The sequence below is a fragment of the Hoplias malabaricus genome, chromosome 1 (genome assembly GCF_029633855.1).
Source record: "Hoplias malabaricus isolate fHopMal1 chromosome 1, fHopMal1.hap1, whole genome shotgun sequence".
NCBI classification, from domain to species: domain Eukaryota; kingdom Metazoa; phylum Chordata; class Actinopteri; order Characiformes; family Erythrinidae; genus Hoplias; species Hoplias malabaricus.
Genome location: NC_089800.1, coordinates 64,533,959 through 64,551,948, shown reverse-complemented (window position 1 = coordinate 64,551,948; position 17,990 = coordinate 64,533,959). Strand labels below are relative to the sequence as shown.

Here is a 17,990-nt window from a genome sequence, read left to right as displayed (position 1 = left end):
GAGTGTTTGAATACAATTATTATAATATGGTGCACCTTAAACATGTGAAATGATTAAATTCAGTTCTCTGACATTTTCAGTGTTTGATTAAAAAAAAAGGTCACTTTGGCATTTCTTATCTCTGGGTTATAATAATTATTAATGGCTTTTAAAGTGTTTACAACCTAATTAATAACCATGTAACAAACAGATGTTTAAACCATTTATAAACATTTATAAATGTAGTCTTATTTTAAAGTGGTACTGTGATTTCAGCACTCAAGTCACTCATCATTCTGTCACATTTTCTGTAGGTTAGATGGCAGTATTCTTTGGTACTCCTCTTCATCTCCAGCCTCTGAACAGATGGAGCTGACTCCCGCCAAAGGAAAACAGTTTATTTTTCATTTAAAGGCAAACAAGACAAACCCTGTCCTGCTGTGTTGAGTGTGTGGACATTAAATCTGATACTATAGGAGAAATCCACTTCTACTTTTCAGTGAAGGCTTTACTTGCTGTGATGATTGGATTGCATTCAGGCATGTAAATGTTTGTTGGATCAGGTAGTGATATTGTATGATTAGTTCTGGATCCCAGATTATCCTAAAGGTATTGGAAGGGGTTCCCTCATTACAGAGAACACGGTGTTTTACACACACTCTTGGCATTTTTTGGTGGGGATTATATTTGTAAATAAAATTATGTGGAAACACAAGTTAGAGTGGTTTTTATAAAATGTCTTATTGAGAACTAGTGGCACTCAAACACACACACACAAACACACAGGTCCAGATGGACAAATGTGTTGAACTGAAAACATGCTGCCAGGAAGCAGCAGGAGTAAAAATGTTTGCTGAACTAATAGATGATAATGAGTTTAAATTGTACATTTTTAGCCAAAGTTTTCATTTTGAAAATAACAGAGTGAAACCCACCCATAAATTCAGTAAAAAACAAAAACAAAACAAGCAGCATGACAGAGAGGGATTACAACAGTTTCCATAGCGGGTGAAGACTAGCCGTAGTTGAATTCACTCATTTATGAGTTGTAAGTGGTGACAAGAATCTTTTGAGAAAGTAAGAAGACAGAGAAGAACAGGGGCACTTCTACAAACTTCTCAAGATAATATTAGCTCATTGTCTCAAGAGGAAACTCATGCTCATGGGCTTAGACACATTGTAGTGTTTGCCTCAGCTCCCAGAACTCCACAATCCAATGCAGTGGAATACCAGGACAAATATATAGTCATACAAGGATCTATTTGCCATCTATTCATATTGGGCCAAAGTGTAACAACATACAGCTCTGAGCTGTGAGACGATGGGAGATAAGGCAGAAGACAGACAGTTAATATCGTACAGAGACATGCAATAAGCTCAAAGAAAATGGTATAGACATATACTTTAAACATTATCTTGTAAAGATCTTAAATATTTATGACTACAAATATCTGTAGACCCAACTTATCTAACACATCTTCTGAAATGTTTTTTTTTTTCTCAGGAGTTTTCCCATTTTTGCTGCAGTGACAGTCCGTAATCTTTGGTGCAAGGTTTTAGACTAGATGGTGGAACATTGCAATGTGGATTTGATGGCATTCAGCCTCCATGAGAACATTAGAAAGCTATGGATTTTAGATGATGAAGGATTACAAATCTCAACAAATCTCAAATAAATAAGCTCCATCATGATAGTTAATGTGGTTTCATAATTCTGGTTGGCTTTAGACCTATCTGCTGGACTCTTGGCATTGGGCATGGTGACCTTAGGCTCATGTGCTTCTATGGAGATTTATGAAGATTAAAAACTGTGCTCACATTGGTTCAACCTTAAATTAGCTGAATTTACTCATTAAAAGTGTGTCCTTAAAAATATATTGTATAATGTGCCTGATATTTTACAGTGATCAGACACCTACTGCACTGTGGCACTGGTCTCCACATAAAATAGAGCACTGGAAAAACCCTTTAGTTTCCGTATTAGCCCATGCTGTGTTATATTAAACACTAATGCGTTTTTTAAGTTATTATGCATAGTTTTTGATTATGCAACTTCTTTGAACCATGCTTTTAAGATCTTCTGTGAATAGCATAATTACTGTGCTGACACACTAGAATTAATAAGAGTATTCATTCCCTTCCTTATGCTAATTGAGAGCAGTTACACCTAATTGTTGTAAAAAAAAAAAGTAAAAAAAAAATAATAAAAAAAGCATGTCTGCTATCATCTGATACACAACACCAAGGCAAACAATAGCCACTTAATTAGCTGCAGTCTCCAAATTCCACTTAAACTCCAACCTGCTGAACGACAGCCACCTTCAAAAGCTCAGAACAACAAAGACCCGCACAAAGTTCTAGAGGGAAACATAAACTTAATTCAGAATTACTGCACCATGAAAATGTATATATTGATATAATCTGATCATTATTGAAATAATGCATACCCAATTTTCAAGTGTGTTCTCTGTATCACCATATCCATATTTTGCTAAAACCTCCTATACATTGTGTTCATAATTCATTATAAATATGCCCATAAGGTCTCATTTGGCACACTTAGTTATATATGCATCATGATGCATGACATAAGTCAGTTTACATGCTTTAATACAGTTTACTTGTTATAATCACATGCATGATTCCAGATATTGTGTGTGTGCCACATATAAAACCTTATAAATACATACATTTAATGCATTCAATTATTTAAAAAAATGGGTGAAAAACAGTACATTTTATGTTATCTGATGCACAATACGGTAACAACATGGTAAACTGCCATCTCCAAACTCCCCTTATACCAACACCTACTGAACTACGGCCATCTTAAAAAAGCTCAGAACACAAGGGACAAACACAAAAGTTGTTTCCGCAAAGCTTGTTTCCACCAAATAACCCTCATCACATCTAATGGCTCTGTCATTTTAATAATAACTATTAAATAAAGTCAAGTTATTAGACATTTTAATGAAATACTATTCTGTGGCTTTCTATCCAACTGTTATGGTCTGTTATATCATAATTATATCTATTATATAGTTATATACATCTAATAATGACTTACTATTCTATAAGAATGTTTTACTGTCTGTTCATACATTGCATTACATTAGAAGCAAAGTGAAGAAATTCAGACAAAGTGTGAGTAAGGGTTTGGTGAGGTTTGTTTAGTTTCGGTTAGATCATGTACATATGTCCTGGGAGATGCCCAGATACGTGTGAATGAGGTAAAATAAGTAAATAAATAAGTGACGCCCAACAACACAGAGGTCATTTTATTGTTATGGCTGAGTGGTGATGTACTGGGAGTGACATCACCTTCATAAAACCAACCTCAGGGCAATGTGTCCTCATCCTCTAAATGACTCTCAGTGTGTTGTTAATGGATCCAAAGCTCTAAGACAATGGAGTTATTTTATGCAACATTTCTTCAAGGTCAATCAATAGAGGAAAAAAGTGGCCTGTCAAGTTCTTATGAGACTCATACACATCCCACATATCCCTGTTTTCTCCACTTCTGCCTTAATCTCATAATTCAGGCTGACAGCCCGCTGTGGGCACTGAGCATTTTCACAGCAGGTGAACTCTGATCTGTTTACACGCTTCCCATTGTCTTTTGCACAAATCTTTAAAAGAATGTTTTGGAGGTGGAATTTCTGAGACACTGAACAGTTTGAAATGTGATAATTACAAAGTGCCAACATTTAATTTAGACCTGCAGAGAAAATCTGAGTCTAATTTAACAGTTCAACTCTACCACAGCAAAACAGACCAAAAATGATTGCAATTTCTCTCTGAAATCAACATATACTTGTCCATTTTGTTTGGCTTTGTTTCTGGCCCCTGAAGACAACTCTAGGCAAAATAATAATAATAAAAATAATAATATATTTTGAATGAACATTGCATCAGATGGATATTGGCTCAAATCCAATATAAATATGATTTGAACAAAAAAGCCAACTATATATAATAGCTTCTGAATCAAAGCAGTTATATATATATAAACAGCTTTAGATAAGTGTTAAGACTACTTTAAGCTACTTCTCTTAAAGTGCCAGAGCTCAACTTGAAGGCAAACACCAACTCACCTATTCTGTTAGATCCCAAAAACAGATCTCAAAAAATAATTTACTAGCATTACGCAGAATGATGGGGGACTACAGGGCCACACTGATATTACATTATATTTTTAGACTACTGTAGTTTTCAAGGCTACATAATGAATGTGGCTATGTCCCATAGGACTGTGTTTATATGACCCTCATTGTATGCAATGTATTATTCTTTTGTTATATGCTGTTGTCACAAGGCAACACCATCCCTGTATTTCTGGCATGTCCCAGATATTTTAGATTTCATTTATTACACATAGTTTAACAAGGAAAAAAATAAATATCTTATGAATATTAAATCATTTCTGAAGTGAGTGATTGACTTTCTATAAAAAGTTAAACACAGGCTGTGTTCGCTCACATTCAATTTCATGAGCAAGGTCAATCTCAAATTTAAAAATGTATTTTATTTACAAATTATTTTATTTATTTTGCTTTTTACACACACACAAAAACACGTCTAAAATGTGGATTTGGTTCACATTTCCCTGCTATGTAGAGCAGTTTCTAAACAGAAGTAGCACCCCCTTGTCGGGGATTTTAGTGACTGTGAGTGAGTATGTATGTGAGTGAGTGGGTGTGTGATTATGTATGGTAAAGAGAGAGCATGTATGTATATAAGTGAGTGAGTATGTGAGTGAATGTACAAGTGTGTGGAATGTGCAAAACAAACTTGGGAAAACGGCAAAATTACAACCGTTGCGTAGATCATGAGTATTGCCCAGCATGGAGTTCACCATCTGTGACTGAGGACATCCAGCAGAAAAGCAGAACAGTGTTCTGAGCCAGAAGATTACACACAAAGATTAAAACATACGCAGAGCACAAGCCGTGGCCAATATTCCCTGGATTCCCAGCCATCCATGACAAATCCAGCTCTGTAGGTTGGTGGATAGTCAATCATAAATACGAGGAAATGTATAATTAGTGAATTCAGATTCAGCTGTGCAAATTAACACAATAATAAAATGATCAACCTAATCTAATCATCAGCACCTGACTCAAATAAGGTTTATGTTTGGCTGAATGCCATCAAAACCTCACTGCAGTGTTCCATCACCTAGGGTAAAGCCTTCTCCAAAGAGTAGAGATTCTTACTGCTCTAAAAGAAGAGACTGGTGATTAATACCCCTCTATTCTGAAGGAACGCTGGAAGAAATGTATTCTTGTTTGTTTATGAAAATCAGAAATGTGATGTACTCTTTCTGTTTTCAAAGTGATATATCTCCTTCCACAGTGAGAATTTGCATGAAATGTGTTGCATTAAACATCCAACAAGTGAAAAATCTTGGAAATTTGGATTCACATTCGGCAGCTATCAGGATCTCTCTCTCTCTCTCTCTCTCTCTCTCTCTCTCTCTCTCTCTCTCTCTCTCTCTCTCTGTCTCTTCAGTCAAAAATGAAAACATCAGTTTATTAGTGTAAAGTCAGCCTGCCTTTCAGATTTGACCTTAAGAGTCTTATAATTTATTCTTTCGTTACCTTGTATTTAGCATCTGTCTCCGAGTAAAATGCCCCATAACTTACATCCATTGATTACACATATCAAAATGATTGGGAATACATTTTACACAAAACTATTCATTGCGTTCATTGTCTGTAACCCTTAACCAGTTCAGGGTCACAGTAGGTCCAGAGCCTACGTGGAATCAGTGGCCGCAAGGCAGGAACACACCCTAGAGTGGGTGTTAACAGCATGACACACACTCACTCACACCTACGGACACTTCCGAATTGCTAATCCACCTACCAACGTGTGTTTTTGGACTGAGGGAAGAAACCCACATGGACACAGGGAGAACACACCCAAACTCCTCACAGACAGTCACCTGGAGCATGACTTGAACCCACAACCTCCAGGTCCCTGGAGCTGTGTGACTGTGACACTACCTGCTGCACCACTGTGCCGCCCAACATTAAACATGTTATAATAAATTATGAAAACATTTTTTACTCATGATTCATGAATTGTTATAGATATTGTTATAAAGAGTCAAATTTTTTAACGTATGTTTATTCCTATATTCCTGTTTTAAGCCTCTTCTCTGTCTTAAGATTTATTGTAAATCCCCAAGATTGATATATCATTATTTTTTTCCCACAAATGAATTATGGAGCTTTGACTAATTGACAGGTTCTGTGCACTTGTCATCTGTTGATGGAAACCAACGCTCTCTGATGCACTTTAGCAATGCTCCAAAACAAACTGAGACCTCAATTATAAACACAACGTGTCATTTTGTGGAAATTGTCTCTAATCCACAAAACAGCAGCCATCAATTTATCTCCTCAATTCATCTTTTTGCTGGTAGTGATTTGGGCCTCGTGTGCTGTTGTTCAACAAACTGTCAAGTTAAGAATTTGAGTGTTTGTTTGTTTGTTTGTTTGTTTTTTGGATAAATATTCATGCACCTTTTTTTCCTGAAATGACATTCCCTCTTTTGCTTTGGTATCTCTTCTATACAGAGAAGGCTTTACACCAGACAGTGGAATAATGCTGCAAAGATTTGACTGCATCCAACCATGAAAGCATTAGTAAGGTCTAGTACCAATGTTGGATGCTTAGCTCTTCTACACCAACTCCTACCAAAGGAATTGAACGGAGCTCCAGGGAATGCAGTTCCACAGCTTAGTAGTGTTTTAACACTGTAGCCCACATTGGATTTTGGGCATGGGTCTGGGTTTGATTCAGCAGTATTCAGTATAAAAATATACAGCAGGAGTACATGACTTAATGACTTCTCTATATCCTGAACACATCACAGGGGTGGCACAGTGGTGCAGCAGGTAGTGTCGCAGTCACACAGCTCTAGGGACCTGGAGGTTGTGGGTTCAAGTCCCGCTCCAGGTGACTGTGAGGAGTTTGGTGTGTTCTCTCTATGTCCACGTGGGTTTACTCCAGGTGCTCCTGTTTCCTCCCACGGTGCAAAAACACACGTTGGTAGATGGATTGGCGACTCAAAAGTGTCCGTAGGTGTGAGTGAATATGTGTGTGTCATTGAATCCTGAATTCTTAATTTTATACTGAATTAACTTTTTATTACATTTCTAAAAGGAAACTAATGAGTTACACACATATCACTTCATCAACAAAAGTGTATGACTTTATGAATTCAGGTTTCATAATGCACAATAATTTTTTCACAGGACCTTGTTTGTTTTTGAATGATTTAGTGATTTCGCATTGTGCATAGCAACATTGTCTTCTTACACTCACTCTGTATACAGTGCTCCACCACTTGGTCTCAAGTGATAAACTTAATTTCCTTTTTCCATCTTGTTTTCCAGTATGGGAGGTTTGTATTGCAATTTATTGATCTACCTACTTCTCTACCTTTTCAACTTAGCTCTCTCTTCTACTGGTCTATCAGCTTCTGAGCGCAACTGAAATTGAACAAGCAATAGCTTTCCTCTCTCTGGGGAAGAATGGACGCATAGCTATGGTGCTGAATGGCTGTGATATTGTTGGGTTCCATTTTTCACTGCGAATATTGTTTTGTTTTTATTAGCTAATCTCGTCACATCTGCTTTCATGTGTTTTAGAAGAAGGTGATTCAATAAGTCATCTCCCAGCAATAACAATCAATCACGCTTCTGTTTCTGCATCTGTTTTTGAATCTTTTATGATCAAATATGAAGGAAAGGAAGGGAAAGTGGATAATAAGAAGGAATGAACTTCTTGAGAAATAGTGTAAACTGCTGTACACTTACTTTATCTGAGAGGCACAAAATGTATTGCATTTCATAATTGCATCATGTTAAGGTGTGATGATGCAACAATCTTTTACAAAAAAAAATGCATGTTTAATCATTTTTCCTCTGGGATAAACTTGGGTCTATAAATTCTCTTTCAACCCTCTGCAACACAGTTCATGCTTCTTAAGTAATTATTTTTTCGTATAAATTAACAGATTCAGTAATGTAAATAATGAGCAGACAGCCTAGTGCACAGTTTTATATTTTCTCAGCTAGATTAATTACGTGTTTTTAATGCCACATCTAAGTTAGATCTATAATTACTGTTTGCTGAAGCCAAAAGGCCTTTTTGAGGACTAATTCATACTGAGAAATGTGTTCTTCTAATCTTCTTTTAGAAATAGCTTTAAAATTTGACATGGTCATTTTTTTATAAAACAAATGATATGTATATTCACTCATTGTCTGCACCCGCTTATCCAGTTCAGGGTCGTGGTGTGTCACATGAACACACCCTGGAGGGGGCAATGGTCCTTTGCAGGGCAACACACACTTACACATTCACGCACACACTCACACCTATAGACACTTTTGTGTCGCCAAGCCACCTACCAATGTGTGTTTTTGGACTGTGGGAGGAAACTGGAGGAAACCCACACGTACACACCAAACTCCTCAGTCATCAGGAGCAGAGCTCAAACCCACAAACCTGAGCTCAGTGAGCTCTGTGACAGCAACTTTACCTGCTACACCACCGTGCTGCCACAAAGATGTGTATATAAAGAAGTAAAATACAGCTATACAATTATCAGCCATAACATTACCACCACATCCTTGTTTCTAAATTCACTGTCTACCAAAGATTTAGACTGTTCAGATCCAGAAAACTTAACTTAATTTTGTTCCAACTTCCCTGATACCTCAGAGGCTGAATTGAGAGGAACAAAGAAGCCAGGCAGAGAATTTTCAAATTTACTATTTGCTTTTGCCACCTCTACAGTTCACTGACTGTATATGTGCACTTTGTATTTGTACATTCACAGACTTTCCCCCAGACTCTACCCCCTGTTCTTATTTACATTTACATTTATGCATTTGGCAGACGCTTTTATCCAAAGCGACTTACAAAAGAGGATCTAACATTCGAACTACAGCACAAATTATACAAAATACCTTACATTAAGTGCAATATGCCAGGAAGTAATAAGTGCATTAAAGAAAGACATTCAGTGCAAGAGATACTCTCGGAAGAGCTGGGTTTTCAATGATTTCTTGAATGTGGAGAGGGTTCCTGTTGCTCTGATAGTGCTTGGAAGCTCGTTCCACCAGCGTGGTACCAGAGATGAGAATAGCCTCAACTGACCTGTACGGGGGGTTGGCCGTGTTAGTTGGCGCTCCTTTGAGGAACGGAGAGGGCGGGCCCTAACGTATGTTTTTAAGAGTTTGAGGTAGATCGGAGCAGAACCAGTGAATACTCTGTAAGCCATCATTAGTGATTTAAATTTGATGCGAGCAGCTAAGGGTAGCCAATGCAGCTCAACTAATAGGGGCATGACATGTGCTCTTTTTAGTTGGTTGAAGACCAGGTGTGCTGCAGCATTCTGGATCATCTGTAGCGATCTCACAGCACAAGCCGGAAGACCTGTCAGGAGGGCGTTGCAATAGTCTAAACGGGAGATTACTAACGTCTGAACAAGGAGCTGTGTTGTATGTTGAGGTATGGCCTAATCTTCCTTATGTTGAATAGGGAGAAGCGTCACGATCGAGCTATAGCGGTAACGTGATCTGCGAAGGTCAGCTGGTCATCAACCATGACACCTAAGTTTCTTACAGCCTTGGTGGGAGCCACTGATAGGGACTCTAGCTTGATGCTGATGTTGTGGAGAATAGCTTGCTTGGCTGGGAGGACCAGCAGTTCAGTTTTGGATAAATTCAATTGGAGGTGATGTTCCTTCATCCATGTAGATATGTCAGAGAGACAGTCAGAGATTCGAGTTGCCACTGAAGTGTCTCTCTTATATGGTCAGAACTCTCACAGGACCAGCACCACAGCAGGTATTATTTGGGTAGTGGATATTTTTGGTTGGCAGTCCAGCAGTAACATTAAGGTGTTTAAAAACTCTAGTAGCACTGCTATTGTCTCAGACAATTATATCAGCACAACACACCACCAACACATAGGTGTCACTGCAGTACTGAGAGTGATCTACAAGTCAAATAATACCTGCTGTGTGGTGGTCCTGACCATTGATGCTCAGGGTGAAAGGGGGCTAGCAACATATGCAGAGCTGCCAAAATTCATATGCCACATATGAAAATAATAATACAATGATGCAGTACAAACAAAACTGTCTTTCCCTGGTTTTAGCTGCATGTGCTTTTGTTTTCGTTTCCCTGCTCCTCCCTTGTTCAAGAATCGCCCAGGTCTGGTCATGTGTTGCACTGAGGATTGGTCAGTTGCCATGGTGATTACACGTGCCCAGGTGCTGTTTGTTCATTACCATGTGTATATAAACCCTGTCTCTGTACTGTCCTCTGTCTTACATTGTCCTGCACAGTATATACGTTCCAAGTCTAATCTGGATTTTTCTAGTCCAGTCTGTAGTTTCTGGGTCTTCTCTGCAGTAACCTAATCTTTTACTTGCTTGTCATGGACCTCTTGGATAAATAGGCTTGTACTTACATCCTGCCTCCATTCTTGCATCCCTGTTATATTTTAGGTTGTTCATCTCCTCAGATATATGCAATTTGTTATGATCCATAGCTATCACTGACCAGGATATATTGTCTTTATGTCTCTTTATAACTCTATACTATATCACATGCTCTGTTATACCCCACACATAATACATACCAGTATTTTACTTCTTAATTATTAATCGTGCACTCTGTGTTATACATTTGCCTATAGCTCTTGATATTACCAGTGCTTTTAAAGTATGTTCCAGTCTATCTTGCTTTTTCTCGATTACCTATGACTCCTCATTTTCTAAGCTCTGTCCCCTCTCACTGTCTCTCTTTTTCTCTTTATCTGTTCGCCTTTAGCCTGTGAGCTGATGAACCAGGGGATCCTGGCGCTGGTGTCATCGACCGGTTGCGCAGCAGCTAGCGCGCTGCAGTCGCTAACAGACGCCATGCACATCCCGCACTTGTTTATCCAGCGAAACGGGGATGGGACGCCACGAGCCGAGTGTGAGTTCAACCCCAGCCCCGACGGAGAGAGATACACACTCGCAGCTCGCCCGCCTGTACGCCTCAATGACGTCATGCTAACGCTGGTCTCAGAGCTGCGGTGGCACAAGTTTATCATGTTCTACGACAGTGAGTATGGTGAGTATTACAGTGTTTACGGACATAGCGGTGTTGTTTACACTAATGGGAATAAATGTAGGGATAAAGGTGTGCAACTACTTCATGTTATATCTATTTTAAAGCTTGAAATGAAACACACAACACAAAACAAAACACACATGAGCCTCAGAACTCTGTGTCCAGTGCCAATGCCAAGCCTCCCATCACAGGACTGTGGAGCAGGGGAACTGTTATCCGGAGTGATGAAGCTCCATTTCTATACCTTGGGATGTTTGGGGGGATCTAGTACTAATCATTCAACATCAGCAACTGACCTGTGACTGCCACCAAATCCTAACAAGCAATGACCTCACATCTATATTAAAGCCCTCTCAGAAGACTAGAGGCTGTTTCCACAGCCAAGGGGAGCAAACTCCTTATTGTTTCTTTAAAGGTGATTTTTTTTGCAGTGCACACCTTGAACAGAGAGCTGTTTGAAGAGCTGCAGAACCCTGTTCCCCTGTTCCTCGGCTACAGATCCACGCAGAGAGAATCAATGCAGGCTTGGCATTGAACGGCATGTTAGAAAAGACCCCCATTGTTCCTGAGAGCCTCTCATTGCAGGTGTGTGTGATTGGCTAATGGCTGCGTGTTAGCACAGCGAGCCGTCATCAATCAAACAGAAGCCAAACCCAGAGGAAGGAGACAACTGTGAAGTTTCTAATTTGGGGAATTGGGGTTGTTTTAGAAGAGAATAACGAAAAAGGAAGACCTTTCCCAAAAGCAACCAAAGGTTTAATCGACGTGAAAGATTTTCAGCCTGAAGTTAGGCCTCACTGGAGAACAATTACAATACTTAAACATTTGTTTAGTAAACATAAATCTCCCGGAGCTCAATCATTACAGGGAACACAGTTCTGCTGTTGCACAGCACAGTATTGGGAAATTTTATACCCACTAGCCCATGCTTGTTTGGCTTCACTGGAGATCAATTACAAAAGCCGAAACACTTGTCAAGTAAATGTAAAGATCCAGGAGTTACATCGCTCCAGAGAACAATGTCCCACAGTCCAATGCTGGGGGGCTTCATACACCTCTAGCCTATTATACATATGTATACACATATATACGTTTCTCTAATCGGTCCCAAACAAAATCTGTATGGTTAATTTCTGGTGAGAACATTGGCTGACAATCAGGTGCATGAAGCCGGTAGGTGCTGAACAGCTCTCATAGCCAGGTGTGTTTTGTCTATTGGATGCAGCAGAGCAGGTAATCAGAGAACTAGAAATAGAACAGAAACCTGCACTAATCCAGAACACAGGTTCTTCTTCCTATTTTTACTTTCTTGCTCCCACCCCAGCCAGGACTGGCCAGTCAACTGTTAGAAAATGCTCACATGGTTTGCAGTGTTTGGGTGTTTTGATGTGCTTGGATTGTTCCCTGTCTGAAATTCAACCAAACCAGCAACAGGTGTGAAAACACCCTTATTGTTTGTTGTTCTAATATGGTTGGATCAGACGCAGCACTGCTGCTCAAGTATTTAAACACTGAGTCCAAACACTGTCCAATTTGTTAGACACTCCTTCCTCATTGGTCCACTTTTGTAGATGTAAAGTCAGAGACAGTAGCTCATCTGATGTTGAACAGTTGGTGTCGGTCATCCTCTAGTCTTTCATCAGTGGACACCGAGCGTTGTCGACTGGAGATTTTTGGTTGGTGGACTATTCTCTGGAAAGGTCAAATGGGCGAGTGTAGATACAAGTTAGGTGTTCCTAATACAGTGATGATTTAGTGTGTATGTATTTATCAGAAATTTCTTCTGAATTCACTTTAGTTTTGGACTAAGTTGCTAATCCACCATTAAAAACCCTAAAATCTATTTACTCTCAGCTTTAGGCTTAATCTGCTGGAAAGGGAAACAGTCCAATGGGGTTTGTGCAAAAAAAAAAAAAAAGTCTTAGCTCTAAATCTGTTCTTTTACAAATATCCTCATTAGTGATCAGATTGGTTTCATTATGAGCAAAGCAAAGTCCCTGCTCCGTAACACAGGAGCAAAAGTGCTCATTAAAAAACAGCTTTTAATAAATCCAAAAACCACAAAGCAAAGTGAGATTCCAAACCTCTGGGGTATGATAAAACACACCAGCTGTCATCTCCACACATCGATGGGAACTGGAGAAAACCCTCATGCAGTTTTATTAGTTAACAACTTGTACTGTTATATGTTTTACAGTTAGATATTTAGTGACGTCTTCTAGTCATCGTATCCATGGACAGGGATAGAGGAGAAAGGCATTTAGCAGTTCACTGAGAGACGCTGCACACAAGCCTAAATTCACCATGCTCAGTGCCAAGTGTTGGACACACTGTCAGGACCTCTCAAGGGTACGTATTCAGTGCCTTTAGTTAGGGGCCATCATTGTACCATATTCTATTATAATTGTAGATATGAAAATTGTTTTGATTTCATACGCCCCATTTCATCTCCAGGACTGATATTATGTTCTTTTATTTTACACAGTTCTGTAAAGAAGTTACAAATATTATAAATATTCAACTCTCTTTCTGGAGGAATGAATATAATGTACCTTTAGGGAAAAAAACCTGACTTTAACACCACTGTTGTACCTTTAAAGTTTTTACATTTACACTGTTTGCACTTTGCGTGACCAATAATGTACCTCTGCTGTACCTTTTTTTCGGAGAGTGTAGCGGGGTATAACGTCCCACAGTACTAAGCTGTGGAGTAGTGAGACTGTTCTCAGTGGTGGAGCTCCATCCAGTACCTGTTGAATGAGCTGGGATTCAATTCCCATATCCTCATGGTCCTGACCTTGCTAATACTTTGGTGGCTGTTTTGTTTTTAATAAATTAAAGACACCTATTTTTTTCCTAGTTAACTGTTGACCTTGGACAGAAATATCACTGGAAAAATGTTTCCTCTCTCTTTTTAAAGAAAATCCTCATCCTCTGCCACAGTTAACCCCAGTGTCTCTTCAGTTCTGTAAAATAATGGGGCTCGTGTTCTCATTTTCTTCTTCTGAGAGAAACCATGATGACCTACTGTTAATTGGCTCTGGAGGAGGCAGAGAGAGAGAGAGAGAGAGAGAGAGAGACTTGGCAGCCAAAGATCATTTAGAACAATGTTTTTGTTTCTCACAAATGTTCATGGCCATAAGCTATATTTATCCAAGTCCAGTGTCCTATCTTAATAAAGTGTGACACATTGTTTAACACATGGCATAAAGCACGCTGTTCTTTCTTAAAACTATTTAGCCACCTTCACCATAAAATCATATTAATGGTGGACATGACACACTGTCAAATAAAGGTCACACATTTTTTAATGCCATGAACTGGATCTGGTTCTCTAGTATTTCATCATAACTTTGTGTGCTGTTACTATGGTTATACTTATTGATTTTCACTTGGTGGTAAATTCTCTGTGTTTTCTGGAGTCGACAGAATCAACTTTTTACTCAGAATCAACTCTTTTGGCGTCGGGTCCTCGTCAGTTTCATTTGGGAGACGAGTGAGAAGACCAGCATTCTCATTATAAATAAACACTGCACTTTATAATGAGATAAGTCAGATAAATAGGTCTACAATCATGTTTACAAACCCCTTTTCTCAAAATGTTTTGTAAAATGCAGTAAATACATGAATATGTGATTTGTTCATTCTTATGAACCTCTTTCACAGGTAAGGTGATTACACTGAACAACTTTATTGTGTTTTGTAAACATAAATAAATTTAGAAACTAATGCCAGCATCAAACTCCAAACAAACTTGGGACAGAGGCAATAAGAGTGAAAATTGAAAGCAAATTCATGTCGCAGTGTTCCAAAGAATTACAGTGTTAGCGGGTGAATATAAAAGATAGAATAGGAGAATTCATCAAAGGCTCAGCCTTTGCAGGCAAAAATAGGTCGTTGCTCATCACTTTATGCCAAGATTTGTGAGAGAAATGTCAGTCAGTTCAAAGACAATGTTTCTCAATGTAAGATTGCAAAGAATTTGGGTCTTTTACCATATTCAGTTCATGCTATCATGAAAGATTCAGGGAGTCGGGGAAATCTCAGGGCGTATAGTCCAAGGGCAGAAACCAATGCTGCATATGTGTCGGCAGTTGAGCCACCAAGCCGTACTGTTGGTGAAACCTTCATGCTACCATGATGGACATAGTCACATGAGCTCAGGAGAACTTTGGATAGTAATTGTCACTTTGTTTTCATAGCCACAGAGTGTGTGTGCTTCACTGGCCTGCAGTCAATATATGATGAATCAAGATTAGGAAACCACAGGCTGTGGAGCAGCTCAAGTCTATTATAGAGCAAGAAATGATTAAATAAATAAATAAATAAATACATGAAATGCAACATTTAGTATCTTCAATTCCCCAAGGATTAAAAAGTGCAAATGAATAAAGTAATGTGAACCAGTGGTAAACATGCCTCTATCGCGGAGTGCTTTTCAACATTTTTTAAATAATGTTTTCTTTGTCTTTTCTCTTTCAAAGGAAGTTTCAAGTGAATGAACAAATTACAGATTTCTGTTTTTATTGCATTTTAGGAAGTGTCCCAATTTCTCTCAAAACAGGGTTTGTATTTCGAAGATATTAAAGAGAGAGAAGTGCATTGGGTTTCTGTATGAAAAGTGTTCTTATTTCTCTATTAATTAGCATTGCTCTGCTCTTTGATCGCATTCCATGATTAAAACATGCAGACAGTGAAACTCCACCCTTTGAGCATCTACTCTTTGTCATTATGTTTTAAAGCTGCAGCTCAGCTTGATTAACAGATGAAAAAAGTTGAGGGGGAAATGTTAGGAGCGAAACCACTGTTGGTTTTAAACACTCCTTGGCTTGTGCTATGGAGACTAGTCGATTAAACATTCCATGATTAAATTTATATTTAATTTTGGAATTGCCTATATATTCCTTTTGGAGTTGCCAATAAACAAACAAAAAACATTTGCATTAGTGAACATCTCTGAACATAAGTGTCAAAATACAACTGATATGTTTTCATAAATAATAACATACTAATTCATACGTTACCAAATATAATGCACACGCTTTTGGTCTGTGGCAGCAGTTAAACAGGAAAACTGGTGAAATTCATACAAACGTCTGAAAGGCTGTCTTTGTCCTTTAAGCCTCATTTATCTTCCCTTCAAGGACTGATATTTAGCCCTCCCTCTCCCTCTCCTTTCCTCCATTCCTCCTTTCCTTCATCTGTCCGCTCTGAGTGAGTGACCATCTTATCGTCCACGCGAGGAGCTTGTCCGCCGCACTTCATAAAGCCTGGACGCACCATTAAGCTATCAAACGATGACACTGACTCTTCCGGAGGGCTCTTGGTGTTGGGCCTGGGAGAAATGAATAGTTCTTATCTCTCTCGCTGAAATCTAATTGTCCTTCTGATGTGTCTCACTGCTGTCTCAGTCCTGTCTCACTTCATTGCTTTTCATCACGCCTCTGAGAACAAGATATATGGGTTTAAAAGAATGGAAAAGAAACACTTCTATACAGTTTGCTCTATACACTTGTTCTAGACTTAGTGAAATGGAATCATAAATAATAATAATAATAATAATAATAATAATAATAATAATAAAGGGTGGCATGGTGGCGCAGCAGATAGTGTCTCCAGGCACCTGGAGGTTGTGGGTTAGATTCCCACTCCGGGTGACTGTCTGTGAGGAGTTTGGTGTGTTCTCCCTGTGTCTGCAGGGGTTTCCTCCGGGTGCTCCGGTTTCCTCCCACAGTCCAAAAACACAAGTTGGTAGGTGGATTGGCAACTCAAAAGTGTCCGTAGGTGTGAGTGTGTGAATGAATGTGTGAGTGTGTGTGTTGCCCTGTGAAGGACTGGTGCCCCCTCCAGGGTGTATTCCTGCCTTGCGCCCAATGATTCCAGATAGGCTCTGGACCCACCGCGACCCTGAACTGGATAAGTGGTTACAGATAATGAATGAATGAATAAGTAAACAACCTGAGAGAGTTAAAGACCTGTCAGAAATTTCATAATTGTGAGAGGAGCACAGAAATGCTACCTTATTGTTGTATTGATTAGTGGAAAGTCTATACTCTAAATTGGGGGCATGGGCAGGGGTTAATGGCAGTCATTTTCTATTCCAGAGGGATTTCACTTTTCAACCACGTTTTTTCATGGAATCCATTGATGTCCAACCAAACTCCACTATATATCAAGAACAAAGGCCTCTTTTCCACTGCAGGGCCGAACGGTTCTGAGCACAGAGGGTAACCAATTCCAGTGGCTGATCCACACAGGCTGAGCCCAGGGTTCTCAGTGTAGTTAGTGCACCATACTTATGGCCACAGAAGCACTCTCTGGGAAGGTTTAATGACTTAGGGATTCGTTGACTGGCTCCATATCTGCGTCACCTTTGTGTCGCCAGTTCTGGTCTCTTTGTGTTTTTATAACTTTATTTATAGTGTTATGTGTTTAGTAATGTTCTTGCTAACACCGGCATGGAACAGTAGAGCACAACATCAGTAACTATTTGGCCTTGCAGTGGAAAATATATCTAGTGGAAGCTCTAGATACTGAGTTAAATATATTGGCAATATTCTCCACCAAAGAAACCAGTGTAAACTAAATGTTTTGTTTTTATTCTGTTTACACATTCACAGCCTAACTTGAACTACTAGAGCATAAGATTAATATAAACAACACACTAACCACAAAAAAAATCAACTAACGTGTGAACAACATTGATCTGGTCACTGGTCAAGGCGTTCGATACATTAGTCAACAAGTGGACAGTCAGATCCTGAAGTTGATATATTGGAAGCAAGAAAAATGGGCATGTTTTGTCCAGATCATCTTTAAAATGACAGGCCTTCCGAGGTCTTTCTGGTATGCAGTAGCTATAACTTT

At 39.0% G+C, this 17,990-nt stretch overlaps 1 protein-coding gene and 1 pseudogene across 1 annotated transcript in view; one reads left to right on the top strand and one right to left on the bottom strand.

The window, feature by feature from the left end:
• Positions 1-17,990, top strand: part of grid1a (glutamate receptor, ionotropic, delta 1a) — a 318,330-nt gene that overhangs the window by 208,843 nt on the left and 91,497 nt on the right. The window contains exon 3 of the mRNA XM_066681522.1: positions 10,839-11,123. Coding sequence (XP_066537619.1) covers positions 10,839-11,123 — 285 coding nt within the window. The remainder of the gene's footprint in view (positions 1-10,838; positions 11,124-17,990) is intronic.
• On the bottom strand, positions 9,035-10,041 carry LOC136702253 (uncharacterized; annotated as a pseudogene).